This window comes from Cyclopterus lumpus, chromosome 25 (genome assembly GCF_009769545.1).
Source record: "Cyclopterus lumpus isolate fCycLum1 chromosome 25, fCycLum1.pri, whole genome shotgun sequence".
Taxonomy (NCBI): Eukaryota; Metazoa; Chordata; class Actinopteri; order Perciformes; family Cyclopteridae; genus Cyclopterus; species Cyclopterus lumpus.
The window spans coordinates 1,635,637-1,651,117 of record NC_046990.1 but is presented as its reverse complement, the minus strand read 5'-3'; the positions used below and the strand labels follow the sequence as shown (position 1 = coordinate 1,651,117).

Genomic DNA, 15,481 nt, shown 5'->3' with positions numbered 1-15,481 from the left:
CATAAGCCAGAGTACCGATGACCAGAGCAACACAAAGAGAAACCAAACTTGTAATAAACTATATTTGTTCACACTAAATTCCCAGAAGCTGTGTCCCCTGGCCAGGCCGTCCGATTTACATTAATGATTGACAGGAATACTACCCTGGTTGTTGCACTAGGGATTCCAATTAAATGGAGGAAGAAACTGAAGCAGCACCCATATCAGATATACATTTACATTTTAAATCTTAAGACATAGATTCAGATATATCAAATTTAATCAAGTACCTCCTGACAAAGATATCTACCCCATTGTTATCCCCAGTTATCACTCCAAACCCACACCCATTCCTACTCCATCTTGTCGCTGCCGTCCCCATTGATCTGCACCACACACTCCTTGTTCAAAGACTCCTTTGAGTGGGCTGTGTCAAAGTGCTGGGTGCTCACCATGTATCTCCCCCGAGCATCCATCCCCAAGGCAGGGACAAAGCGGCGGTCAAACTGGATTTCTTGGCGCAGGTAAGAGGTCCTCTTCTGACAGGAGTCACCAGTTCCCTCCTGCAAAGCTGAAAGGAAGACCACCAACTCAAAGTGGTTGGACGTGCCCTCGCACAGGGTGGGATAGAGTGGGCTTTGACGGTCTAGGGGGTGGTAAAAGGTGAGTGGGAAGATGAAGAAGGGACAGGGCTGCTGGCCTAGATGATCCAAGTGGAAGTCTAGAGAGGTCTGGTGCAGGGCCTGACCTTCATGTTCCTTGTAAAGCACAGCACTCACTTTTACATCCACCAGAGGTCGCTGCAGCAGGTTAGTGGCTCGTAGCATGAGGCACATCTGGCCCTGGTGTTGGCCCACCACTGCCTGAGGGCTGAATTGGATCGCTCCTGCTCTCTTCTGGGGACGTGCAATCTTGGCAACGAATGCACCTGAAGGTTGGAACAATATAATATGATGTTTGGACTTTGATGCTGCAAAAATATTTGTACAATAAATCAGGCCAATTGTAATTAGGACTGCACAGGGCAGACTGAGACCTGGCATTCGTGAATGAATGAGGTTTTCTAAAGAGATCCAGTGGTTGACATCACTACTGCTTTTGTGCATCGGGAACGCCAAAATCAACACAAAATTAAAACTCATTGTAGATGATTTAAGTGCCAACACCACAATTCAGAAATTACACAAGTAAAAGTACAGAGCTATTATTTAAATGACTTTTTCTCAAGAAAATAAAATGTGCCCTCACTATGTAAGCAGCATTTTAATGTAGTAGCTGCTTGAGGGGGAAATAGTTTATCTCAGAAGAAAAAACTAAATCATGCACAAATAGTTGACTTTTCTGAAATATTAGACAATCTGACTTCCCTGAGCAACACTGTTAAAAAGCAGTGCTTCCTCTTTTATGGACTGGTTTTAAATACAGTATTTACTGAACAAAATATTAAGTGACAGCTTTGAGCTTCTAAAATAACTCACTGTTCAATCAGACTTTGATTTGATCCTTCCATATAAATGCAATTCCATGGGTTGCCCAGCAGATGTCCCATTTTGTTTAAAATATGTATTACTATGAAGTATTCAAAGTGGCTCAGTATTCCGTTAGATTTTCTGCCTTCCCAATTCATTCATACAGTTTTAAGGTTACAGTACAACACTCTGATACATAGGGGCAGATCTTACTATGATGTAAGATGTTGGTTTCCTCTTCAAAAGCTTTCGGGTCAAGATATGACTTGGTGTTAAGAGATAACTCAACTGGTAGAGGTTTGTGATAAGATTGATGTTAGCGTTACGACACATTGATGAGGAAACAGACTGTGAAAACAACCCACACATATGTCCTGAAAAATATATTTTATACACAATCACATTTGACCTGAACGGTAATTAGCTTCAGTTTTGGCTCCCAATCTGTGCATTAAACTTGTAATTGAGACTCCTCAGAGGACATTTTTGTGGTGACAAGGCTTTAGAAATAGGAGCGTCGTACCTGTGATGAATGCTTCCAGCATGAGCCCTAGCAGCATCTGCACAGCCAGCAGTGCTATGGCACTGGGACAGTCCCCACTGGGGAACATGGTGCCATAGCCGATGGTAAGCTGTGTCTCCAGGGAGAAAGAAAAAGCAGCAGTGAAACTGGTTATGTGCTTCACACAAACCACATGCCCCTGTGGGGGGGCATCATGGTCCTGCACAGCCAGGTCTCCGTTGAGGTGGGCGAGCAAGTACCACATGCAGGCAAACAGCAGCCAGTGAGCCAGAAAGGATGCACAGAAGGCCAGCAGGACCCATCTCCAGCGCAGACCCACCAACAGTCCCCACAGGTCCTGCAGGGCGAGCAACCATGCTCTTCCCAAGGTCCCGCGCCATGACCTTGAAGAGCACAGAGGTGGACGAAGGGCACAGTGTCCGTCTTTTGTAACCAGGCGTTGGCAGGGTGGAGAAGACAGAAGAGGAGAGGAGGAAGCCTTGCCACCCAGAACGCTGCTGTTGGATTTGGTTGTCATGGTTGCAGGTGGTTCTTAAGCAGTCAGGATTATCCTAAAAGGAAAAAGACGAAGAGATATTTCATGAGAATGTATCAGTCAATATCGGTTTCATCTCTGTGTCCAGTTCAAAGGAAATCTGAAATAGATTGAGTCCGTATCTGCAGTAAGCTCCAATGTTACCTCCCAAAACTATATCGACAACCAGCCTTCGTTATCTAAATGTGGTCCAGACAGAAATGTCTCAACAACTATTGGATAGATTCTGATGGAATGTTATGCTTATATTCATTCAAAATTGTAATGTGACAATACATTGTTTTATGACCAAATATCTGCAAAAAATAACTTCCATCAGTTTGAGCTGTACTTTGAATGCATGTTAACGTGGTAAACATGAGCTGATAAACAACAACATGTTAGCCTATTCTTTGAGATGTTAGCACACTGATATCAGCATTGCATTGGCTCCAACATATTCTCATAAACCTAATCACCACACAAAATAAGAACCAACTGCAGAATCTAAAATAAATTGAGCAGATTGCATAAATGCATGCTACACAAAGCATTGATGCTTCCCATTTAGACTTCAGCTTTCCTTTGACATCACCAGGATATTTAAATGTTGCACACAATAAAACCTATAATCTATTCGGAGGATTGCATGATATGTTCTATGCACATTATTGCAGAGGTGGGAATAAGTGTTGAGTCTAGGCAGTGAAGCAAGAGTCCAATGTCTCATTTGTCAACTTTAATCCCAAACAAAAGTGCTAATAACTTTTCTTAAAAAATATTTAGACACAATGTATACTTATGTATATTTATTATTTTCAAATAAAGTTTAAAATATTTTTAAACAATATGTAATTAATAATGGCTCTAGGTTAGCAGCAGTTACTATTATTAGCCAGGCTACAAACAAATCAAACTGATAACCATCTTTTGGTTTTTAAGTTTGGGTAAAGCAATACACATCGTATGTGGAACTGTCCCTTTAAATCCTGAGGTTAAGCTGTATATACAAAATCACCATTTGTCTCATGTAGACGGGACATGTGTGTGGAGGAACTGTGAGCAGCAGATGCATGTGAAGGCAGCCCTGACAGGCAGACAGCTAGAGCGCTGCACTCGTCAGAGTTTCTATTTCTATGTCAATATTGTTGCCAGGAGATTAGAGCAGGTCCCAGCTGGGAATCCGTCTGAAGAACACAGCAACATGCAGAGTAGGAATGCGTCTTTCATCTGCAGGGAGCTTTAAACTTACTGCACTGCGTGGCTCTCCACTCATCTTGTTCCCCAATTACAATATGCATTCAGTATTATTTTACCCATGCATTTATTATGCACTGGTATCTTCTTATGATGCATTTGCTAAGAACTTTGCATAGGTTTCAAATACAAAAAGGGGGGAAAGTATGAGATTTAAGGTTCAAACTAAAGCATAAATCCAATGTGAGGGCAAGAGGAGTGATGTTTGAATAAAAAAAAATGAAGTTTGATGACATCATAGATTAGCGTTGTTAGGAAACTACGCACCCGTAAAAAATGATGGAATGGGTTCAAATATTGGATAGTTTCAAAAGCATGTTTCAACTAAATTAAAGTTTAAAAACACAAATAAAAAAGTTACTTGCTTTGGGTCTTCCCTGACTAAAAGAAATGAGAAAAAAGCAACTTTAGTAGGTTCAGTAGTTGTTATTAACTAAGGACAGCATAACCAACATATTACTTTTCTGATCTATAAGCTGAAGCAATAGTAGAGTGCTATGTTTGTCAGTCAAATGTGTAGTAATTCAGTCATTTCTTGAATATGTAACCAAGGCCACCATCTATCTATGACCTTAACCAATGCAAAAGGTTTAATCAAAAGAAAAAAAGTATATATTTGTAATTTTATTGTCATTTATTGTAAACAAATTTGCAGATGCAAATCAGTAGTGTATGACCGGGGTGGTTGCTTGTTATTTAAGCTTCAAAAGCAGACCTATCACACATGTTATACCTTGGTTTTGCATACACAGCAGATTAAGTTGCAGAGTGTGAATTAAGCATCTTAAATAATATCCGTCTTGCTGAATTAAGTATGTTATTTTTCAACTAATACACCATTGAAGTTTATAAATGATTTCAGTCAGACAAAAGTGCTGTACTAAAGTATAACTTTTTTAACATATTATTTTAGATTTTATTATGTGCAACTGTGAACACATCCACACTTTTAAAAAAGTAGCATTTTAAATCCTTTAAGTTTGACATTCGTCCCTGTGAGTTGTCGACAATGCAAACCAACAACTCTGTGTAGCTGTAGGATAAAGTCCTTGAAGCTGGTGGAACACTTGGACTTACTGAAGTCACAATGATGGCTACGCGTGACGATGCCTAGTCAGCCATTTTCCTCTCTCTAAGATATCTGTGTTAACGTAAAAGTTAAGAGAGCAAGTTAGTGGAAATGTCTCTTTGTCACTCCGAGGGGTGCAGAGGGGTTTATGTAACATTACGTTTGCAATAAGAATGCCACTATATTGCACAACGTAAATGTCTGAAAAAGAAAACAAATCAGTTTGATTATGTGTTGAATACAATTGTGATTATAGTAATACAAATATATACGTTTGTTGCCATGACTTTCAAATGCCCTTGTGACCATGCTTGCACGTTAACAGTCCGTTTACCACCTCTGGTTTGTAGAATAGTTTTAGCTGATAAAATAAGTTAGGAAACAATTTCTTTACTGCATTTATTGTAATTAACAAAGTCCATAAAAAGCACATAATTGATGAATCGATCCAAATCCTGACAAATCCAAGGATCCACCACGTTACATTGCTTAGGCTCCTTAAGATATCCCAACACCATCAGATCAAGGTTGACCGTTCCCTCATTCTCCTGGTATCAGTGCCTCAGCCCAACATCACATGCTGGAGTTTGAACTCACCTCACGCTGCAGTGTGGGCTAAACAGGGGCCCTCTGACCTTTTTCACCTTAAAGCTGGTCTGAGGTCTCCCAAGTGGGCAAAGTGGGGCCGAGGCAGATGGGCAGACTGCCACTAGTTCCTTGGAGTACGGTGTGTAAAATTCCAGAGGAATCCCGAGCAGAAACTGGTAGTGTCACCCCAAAGAAAATATTCTTGTGTAGGAGCCAGACTGAGCGCAGCGCTCTCAGCTCCTCCGATCTGCAGCTTCCAGCTCCAGGGCGAGGATGATTCAATTGGTCACTTTACCCTGCATGGAGCCTATTAGTGTTCCCGGAAGACAAAAGAACGAGGGAGGGGGGGAAAGAACAACACCTTGTCACAGTTCATTCAAAGAGCTGCTTGTTGCTGGTTGGTCTCCTGCAGCTGCTGCTGCAATAAATTGAGACGGATAGGGTTAGGGTGGTGCATCTGTGTGTCCTATCTTATCAAAAAGTAACCTAAACCAGGCAGATAAACCTTTTTGAGAGAATTATAATTGTATTTTTAATATTGCCAACGTTTTACATATAATTTCATGTCTTCAGACTGGCATTTGGTGTCTTTGGAAACATTTGGTATCTGCACTTGAATCTCAAATGAACTGTGGGTGTGAATTATGCTCGGCTACACAGCATGTAAAATAAGTCGTACTGGTTTAGACTCATTCATTGATAACTGACATATTACTCTTTCACTGCGTGATCTCAGAATAGTTAACATATTAACCAAAGAGTCACAGAGTGCTTCTTTGCTTCACAAAACAATAGCAGAGCCACATGACTGTAGGTTAAAGGTCAACCCTGGTTTTTGACCGTTGAGCAGCAGGACAGCAATGTTGGCCTCCATGTGTGTCAGTCTGTCCAATACTTGACATCACATCAAATCCACTGTGGATTTTCCATGGTCCCCAAAGAAAGATACCTTTGGTTTGTTATAATCATTTTGGTCATCATTCCTATTGGTCCTATATAACACTAGGTCATACGGATGCTTTTTTCATGCTTTATTCTAAATTCATTCAAGTAATGTACTTTTGTTCCCCAGGTTAGACCGACTTATTTGTCAAAGGAAAGTGAACAGTAAGGATGTTTCTCATACTGGTTCCTGTAAACATCCATCACACACTTTGTAAACGACTTTGTGAAGATCTCTTTGGACACTGAAATGCAGCAGAGAAGCTCATCTTCTTGTTCATCCTCTTTCGTTGTCAAGTGACAGAACCTGGCAGCATTAAGGCGTACGCTGGGTCTGTATCCTGGTGTGTGACCAGCTACACTGTTTTAATACAGCCACCCATTCACTGTTTTGGCTCTTTTGTCAATGAGCATTGCTCATAAATGCTACTCACAATCTTATTAATCTGACCGATGTCAATTCATTCAATGTGTTATGATCCCAAATTCACTTGACAAACTGGTATTCACCTTTACAAGTCAACACCTGGTATTAGGTCGTCAGTCCAGGTGTACTGACAGGTAGACCTCAAAGGAATTAGGTGTGACAGAAAGTCATTTTCCAAAAGATATTACACTTCATCACAAGATAACTAGTATTTCTGTGTATACTGACAGTTAATTGTTTCAGTAAAACACTTGATACCAGCTCGTCTTATTATCTTTATTGTTTCACGTTCTAGTAATTTGGTGATGTCATCACAACAATACAGTTACCTGAACAGGAAGTAGTCAAGATACTACATCCCCCTTCTTTTGGAACAAAACATGGCTATAGCTGACAACTGGAATAGTAAACATTATCCACTTAAACATTCCAGAAGAAACTGTATAGAGGCAGTTATGTATGCCAAATCTGCAAGAACACTGTATTACTGAAGGAAAATGAAAACCATTATCAGTTATCAGGTATTAACAGTTTTCTGCTACGCAGCATTTCAAACGTAACATCTTTATTTTCATGAACATATTCTTCAGTTATTCTCCTGTTGGGTATCACAAGTCCAATATGTCTCTAGGCTTCACTATGCGGCCTGATCTAGTGGTAGGACAGTCTGGTGGTTTTTTGGAACCTGTATGACCTGCAGGGTCCTGCTGTACTGTTTGAGACTCAGCGTCCTCTGGCTCCATCTGGTGGAGGCACCTGGTCTGCGCCACTTTCACACATCTGCCGGTTACGCCTGAGCACGTGACCTCCATCAGTGTGAATGTTGTAGGACTTCTGGGTACCTGCTTTCCATGTTCCTGTGGGCAGCTGGAAACGGACCATAGCTCCTTCTGGTAGTGCCGGTAGTGTCCTAGCGTTGCTGTCGTAGTATTGTTTTTAGCTCCGTTGGCACATTTGCCTTCTGCTGTGAACTGCACTGCGACAGACCAGTTCAGGTTGCAGCTGTTTCTCCTTGATTGGTAGAATTGAGGCAAACGCCTCCTCATTAGCAGCTGCGCTGGCGACTTCAGTCCATCAACTGGTGTGTTTCCAGTAAACGGAGGTACGGGTCTATCCGCTGTGCATGTGCTTTGTTCATGAGTGCTTTGGCAGCCAAACCGTGACTCTGCAGGTACAGCAGGATGCTGGTGGTATGCTCAAAATACCTCTGAACTCTTGTGAACTGTAACACGGTCCATTGTCACCGATTACTGTCTGGGGTATTCCAAATCTGGTGAACATGGATTTCAGCTTTTGGATGACAGTTATGGATTTGGATTTTGCACGTTTGCACATTCCGGGCCAGAACAATGAGTCTTTCAGCTCTGAGTGAGTGCGGCACAATGATTTTTTCACCTTTGAGCAGAGCTCCGTTTGTCTCTGATATCTCGTCCCGATGATTCCAATACTCATCGTTTGTTTGCCATCCTGCTTGGATAACTTGTCTCAACATTGAGATATGCCATTTTGTGATCACTCACCGATGCACTGCTGATCAGAGTGGATTTGTAAATCCATGCCTTCACTTGAAGAGTTATCAAGACACTCGATCGGTCCGTAGTGCAAAATAGGTTGGGGACCGCTATCTTACACGGAAGGCCTCACACAATGTCTTAAGGTCCCACAAATACCTTAAAAACAGGAAAGTATGCTAAAATATGTAAGATTTTTTTTTCTCAATATGTATGAGAGTGGACTCAACTGTGGGGCGCGCCCCTAGTGGGGCGCAGTATTATTACAGGTGGGGCGCAGGAGGAAATGCAGAAAGACTTGAGAACTTCACATATTACACAAGTTCAAAGTACTCGTCCCTTAAAATGTCTGGTCTACAGGGACTCTGGACTAAGACGTGTCTCACCAATCAGACTGCGGGACCATTTCACAATCTGATGCAGAGTTTCTGTTCTTTAAAGACAGGCCTCCAAACAATGACACCAAAGAAAAAGATAAAATTGATTCAATAAAAGCACGATAAAATAAGGTCATCATAAGGTCACCTCCCTTTGGTAATAGCATGTTCAGCAGATGAAAGCCTAGCAGGAGGAGTCAGGAGAGCCTGCCACACAGAGAGAGAGAGAGAGAGAGAGAGAGAGAGAGAGAGAGAGAGAGAGAACGGCAGGCAGGCACAAAGGGATTGTGGAGACAGTCAACAAAGTTTATATGAAGTGGAGTTTGAGGGTTTCGGGAGATGTTGTCCCCATCAAGAAGATGGATCCAAGACCAGTCTCTGATCTCTATAACCTCGTAAGTTCTGCTTACTTTTGCCTCTTTTCTCCAACTTAACAGTAGTCAGTAGTACAGACAGTCTACTAATATCTCAGGAAGTTATCCTTTCCTTGTAACAAAGAGCGACAGCCTGCTCAGAGTATCCACTACACACTGTAAGAGAACACCGCTCCTCCTGTATAGCTAACAGAGAACTCGGCTTAAGGTCCAAAGTCAACTGGACCGCTCTCATAAGTGCAACACTTGGAAGAACTTGATTTCTATAATCCTTTTGCTGAGAAAGGATTTAAACTAAATTTAAATGTTATTCATCAAGGATCTTCCAAAGGTTTAAATCAGCATTAGAACCTATCCGAAAAAAGTAGTTAAAAGTCTGTTTGTCTTATTCAGTAAAATTGTGTTTGTATAATCATTTTTCAAATCAATCTACCTCGGAGGGCTTTTAAATCTGAACAGAACACGACATTCTTGGTCCGTCTCCATGGATGGCCATGAAGTGCAAAAGATGTCATGTGTACAGAACAACAGTCAGCTTTTGTGATAATTTTATAACAATACATTCTATGTTCCATAGGTACTTAATAATTGGAGAAAATATAAAATCCAAATAAAAAAATAATGTGATTTCTATCATTTTTAGATTCAAACATGCAGGTACAAGAGTAAAAAAATAATGAGACATCCACTCTGGCGTTGAACTTAATAGTAACTTAATTGACTTAGTTAATTAATTACCATATGAATAAGGATTTCTAATCAAATCATTTATCTTGTGTGAGGATTTAGTGCTTTTCTCATCTAGTCCGACAAACAAGTAATTTGAACCTTGGAGTGGAATAGGGTTAGATTAGAATGAATGATTCGTCAATAATAAAAATAGGCAAACTTATCAATAATGAAAATAGTTGCAGCCCTGACAGGTCAGCCACTCAGGAGACTGCCGGTAGACATGTAAAGATCTACCAACCCAGACTGAGCTACAGTACTTGACTATCTTTCTTTTTTAACCTTATATTGTCTTCTCGTCGACCGTGCAACTTTTGATTGACCTGATCAGGTTTTAACCTAAAAAAAACGTTTGTCGAAATAGCTGCTCAGTACCATTTTAGATCTCAGTATTAACAATAGTAACCTTCTTGAGTTTCATCCCTTTTATTAATTAGACCATGCAAATCCTAAAGTGCTAAACCTCTGAGATCTGTTGTATTCTCCAGTAACATGCAGAGTAATTTTTTTGTAATAGGCAAGCATGTGAACAATTCTGTTGATTCTGCTCAGCACGCTCACATTTTAAAATGCAATTTGATCAAAGCATCCGGACTGAGACAGATCTGTAGAGATCTGTTTGGAGTTCAAACCACCTCCAGATGTGGTTTGTTAAACTGTTAAAAATCTAATTTCTTCGGTCAAGACATTCTAAAATGAATCAATCAATGGATATGGAAACGCAAATAACAGAAAACCCAGATTCCTGCTGACAGTCTGAACGTGTGTGTGTGTGTGTGTGTGTTCATCAGCTGGAAAGCACAATAGTGTGACCCCATGCTCCATTGCACAATCAGGTTGTATGTGAAGCTGAGACTGATGCCATTACTTAAAATATAACAACCACAATTCAATGAAAGTCAGCATTATTATCATCAGTTTATTTAGCAAAAAGCGTAGTATGAAACCATCCATTTTATTTTGGGCAATTAGATGAAAGAAAATCCTATTTCTGATATTTAAATGGTTTAAAGTTGACTAACAACAGGAAAGTAAAGTATTTTATTCCTCTAACAATAGATTCTGACTCGATCAGAGTAATTAGGGTATTTTCCTGTGAAACTAAAACTATTTGCATAACCATCTATGTTGAAATGTTGTTCGCTTTCTTGGTTTTTTTAAATATATAGAATTCATACAGTTGTTATAAAGGAACAACAAACTGTTATTTGAACAGCACCCACACCAAAAGCCTAAATCAGTGTCTGGCTACCGTCAGTCAGCTCGGTATCAGGCTCCAGCCACTGTGAAATGTTAGCTTTTCAGTATCAGATTACAGTCAGCTGACTAGATCTGATACGAGTAACATTACTCCAGGTTGTGTGGATTGGTTACCTCGAAGGTCAGACAGGGCTGACCCCAAACATTGGTTTTGCAACTTGAAAGGCATAACTGAATTATCTCAACAGCCGTTGGACAACCACGGGCTTCAGCTTCATATTGCTTTCAAAGATAATATAAGAAAACACATTGGGAGTTTTTTCTTTACGCATGTCTCTTTCCCGGCCACTTCCATATGTGGACTATGGTTTAAAGTGGTTCTTTAAACAAATACTAAAATCTCTTTTTGTTGCCTCTGATTATCCTCCGGTTTAATGAGCTTTGTTACATAATGTGACAATAAGTGACATAATGAAACTGTGGAATGTAACCAATTGTGTGACTGAATTTATTTAGGGACTTCATAACAAAGGGGGAGAATAAAGAGTTTTTTTTATTTGTTGGTATTCTTTGACTTTAGGTACTTGCATACAATCCAATACAAAACTGTTATAATTCCGGGAATTAAAACAAAATATGAAAAAGGCTCAGGGGGTGAATACTTTTGCAAGACACTGTAATCCAATTTTAGTTGAATTAAAGTAAACTAATAATAATAATAACACTAGTGATAAAAACATTCCAGCTTGAGTAACATGTGTGATGAAATGTACTTTTGTATGAATTTATGACACATTACTAACTCTACTTCTTCCCCATAGTCTCGCCTGCAGGTTTCCATGAATCGTGTTTATGTCTTGAGCTGGTCCTGCTGCCGCCCACGGTTCTCTATTTCCTTCTGTATGAATTCATGCACCAAATGTATAAATAATTTCTGTCATATGCATTTAATGTGTTGTAACTCTGTTATGTTGTTCATTCTGTCCACATGACAGATTGCACTTCTGTCCGATAGAGGGATCTCCCTCTGCTGCTCTCCTGAAGCTTCCTTCCCTTTTTTCTCCCCGTTAAAAGGTTTCTTTTGGGGGTTTTCCTGATCCGATGTGAGGTGGATGTACAGAAAACCAATGAGGCTAATTTGTGATTTTGGGCTACACAAAATAAATTTAATTGAATTTAATGGCATTTGGAAACGTTACTTAGTAACTTTTCGTAAGATATCATATGAACTGTTGTATGAGGATACAATGCAGACAGTCTTGCTGAGAGCCACTTACTTCTTTTCCATCTGGAGCTGTGGTTGGAGTTGTGGCTGCTAAAACATCCAACCAACAAAATATGCTGAAGCCAGTAGCAACTCTCTGCTGTGTGGAAACAGACATGATATGAAACGGCCACCAACTATTCCTTTTTAGGTTTAAAAAGGTTGGGTTGGATGGAAGGCAGATACTGACAATATGCCAAAACTTAACCTGAATTCTGCTGAGGTGTGGTTATGGCTTTTGTTACACAGCAGCTAGATTTGGTTGGGCTTGCTGGGGCAGCTTGGACACAACCTAAAACCTGTCTGGTCTCATGTGGTATAAATCTGTTCCCATTACTAGAGCACTTTCTCCCTGTGGGAGCGTGGGTTCCCTCTGGGTTCTCTGGCTTCCTCCCACAAAGACATGCAGCTCAGGTCCATTGGAGACTCTAAAATTGCCCGTAGCAGTGCATATGAGCGTGAATGGTTGTCTCTTTCTATATGTGCTCTGTGATCAACTGGCGACCTGTCCAGGCAGTAACCTGCCTTCATCCAATGTCAGCCGGGATCGGTTCCAAGATAATGGAATGAAATGTTTTAATAATTTAAAATTCTCATTCACAGTTGTTTTTTTGGACTTGACCAACTGTACAACTGTACCAGCTCGTAATTTCATTGTATCCTAATACGTGTATGCGCTACCTGCAGGTGTGTGAGGAGAGGGCTGTGCAGCAGGCGTTACTCTCTGTGGATATTACTCACCCTGCTCGTGGTCTGTATTGCCATTCAGACCTTTGTCGCCCGCCAGGCCAGGTACGATCTGCCCCGCCCACCTCCATGTACGATCTGCCCCGCCCACCTCCATGTACGATCTGCCCCGCCCACCTCATGTACGATCTGCCCCGCCCACCTCCATGTACGATCTGCCCCGCCCACCTCCATGTACGATCTGCCCCGCCCACCTCCATGTACCACATGTTGGCTCCGAGTCTTTTCTTAGGCGTGAAGTTAGTATCCTTATTCAACACTCATTGCTGGGAGTGACAAAGCCTAAACCTTTACGCCAAACAAAGCAAGGAAATAGAAAATAATAGTTGGGATGGGGCTGCCCATGCACCACCTATCCCTTTTTGCACCGGTGTCATCACTTATTTATGAATACATATTTCCCCAAGGCTGTCAGAGCTGTTCACTCTCAACTTCACCCCCCTACTTAAAACAATAACTGACGAGCTCCACCGATGGATGAACCTTCCACTATCACTTATGGGCAGAATAGCTACAGTTAAAATGACAATACTTCCTAAAATAAATTACTTATTTACAATGATCCCATCTCAACCCACCCACTCCTGGTTCAAATCTCTTGACTCAATCATCACACAATTCTACTGGAAAAATAAAACACCAAGAATTAAACTGGCAACTTTACAAAAAAACAAAAATCAAGGAGGACTTGAACACCCTCATTTTTTCCACTACTCATTAGCAAATCAACTACAATATATTATTAAATGGATTCACCCCGACCAATCAGATTACACATGGTTACATATAGAACAGACATTTTGTAAGGACATTCAGATTTCAGATTGCTCAGCCAATCAATCAAACGCCATCTTTGTTTCAAAACATTAACAATAGCAGAAACTCCACAAAATCACAAATATCACTTTTTATTCAAATTGTACTCCTATATGGAACAATCCAGACTTTCTAAGCCACAATAAACTTCTTTATCTCCACACATGGTCTGCTAAAGGTATCACTCATTTGAAACACATCTTCACTAACAACACCCTGGTTTCATTCCCCCATTTGGTTCAGAAGTACGGCATCGGGAACAATCACTTTCTGGAATACCTGCAAATCAAATCTATTCAATCCAAACTTAACATTAAGGCCACTAATCTAGAATTACCCCCTTCAACTTCACAATTAATTCAATCTCAAAAATATGCAAGATAATATCACAGTCTGACCAAACATCATCCATACCATCAATAAAATGGGAATTAGATTTATCTATCACTCCCGATGCGGATTTCTGGATCCAAATCTGCAATAACATCTACTTCATGACTAAAAATACAAATTTACAACTAATACAATATAAAATACTTCACAGAATTCACTATACTGGGCAAAAAATGTTTAAACTGGATTCACTTCAGACATCTGTCTACATTGCACCCAAAATAGTCCAGATAGCTACTTTCACACCGCCTGGCACTGCACACCAGTTCAACACTTTGAGAAAAATAACTGAGTCACTGTCTTTCTGGGTTACCTCATCCCTTTATCCCCTTCACTGTGCCTACTGGGAGACATTACATCTATAAATCTAAACAAAACTAACCGCCGATTACTCCTCGTGGCCCTAACTATCGCCAAAAAAACTATCCTCATGAACTGGAAATTTAGGAATAACATACATATCACACACTGGAGAAACCTCATGCCAGAATACATCCAAATGGAAAACCTAACCTCCTCCATCATTCATAACACAACAGAACACCACTCCATCTGGTTATCCTTTACTTTGTTTTTACAAACATAACACCACACATACATTTTTTTTAAAAAGGAGCAGCGTGGGTTCACTGCAATCACACTCGCGTTCCGGAAACAACTGCCAAGTGTTCCGATCGCTGTCTTTTCAGAATACAAGTGTGGTAGCGGAGTATACGGGAGTTAACGTTGTATTTGTTTGTACGAAAATAAAAATTAAACTTGGGAAAAAAAAAGAAAAGAAGGATGGCTCAGTGTTCTACTGAACCACTCAGAAGGTCCTTTGTTCCGGCAGCAGTTCGATTGTTTAATGAACACCTTTAAGTGTTTTTAGATTTAGATTTAGCATCTTTCTGATGGTCATGTTTCATGGGGCATCTTCTGGTTTTGTTTGTTTCTTGTAGTGTGTTTAGTGTGTTGTGTCATCTTTTCTGTACATTACAATGCATGTGATATAATGAGTTTATGTGCTGGGGTAATGAGTATGTGTGTGCCTAAAAAAAGACTATGTTGTAAAATATTTGACTGACTTCTCCCAGGAATGACACGCTGACTGGAAGCCCACAACAAAGATTCACTGTCAACAAACAGCACCCGTTTCCTACTGTGCAGAATTTCTGGGAAGGCCTCCATTTTGAGTTTTCATTTACAGCAAAGACAGACGTGAGGTCACTCCAGACTGAAAGAACATCAGATCTTCATCATCAGAATGAGGGATATCAAAAGCAATCAAGACATGTGGATCACCTTGCTACAAACTCTCAG

General features: G+C 40.4%; 1 protein-coding gene across 1 annotated transcript; it reads right to left on the bottom strand.

Moving 5' to 3' along the window:
- Positions 1-332: 332 nt before the first annotated feature.
- Positions 333-2,488, bottom strand: kcnj13 (potassium inwardly rectifying channel subfamily J member 13). The gene is made up of 2 exons (XM_034529056.1): positions 1,972-2,488; positions 333-907 (listed from the first exon to the last, which is right to left on the bottom strand). The coding sequence occupies exons 1-2, from the start codon at positions 2,486-2,488 to the stop codon at positions 333-335; spliced, it is 1,092 nt and encodes a 363-aa protein (XP_034384947.1).
- Positions 2,489-15,481: the final 12,993 nt, after the last annotated feature.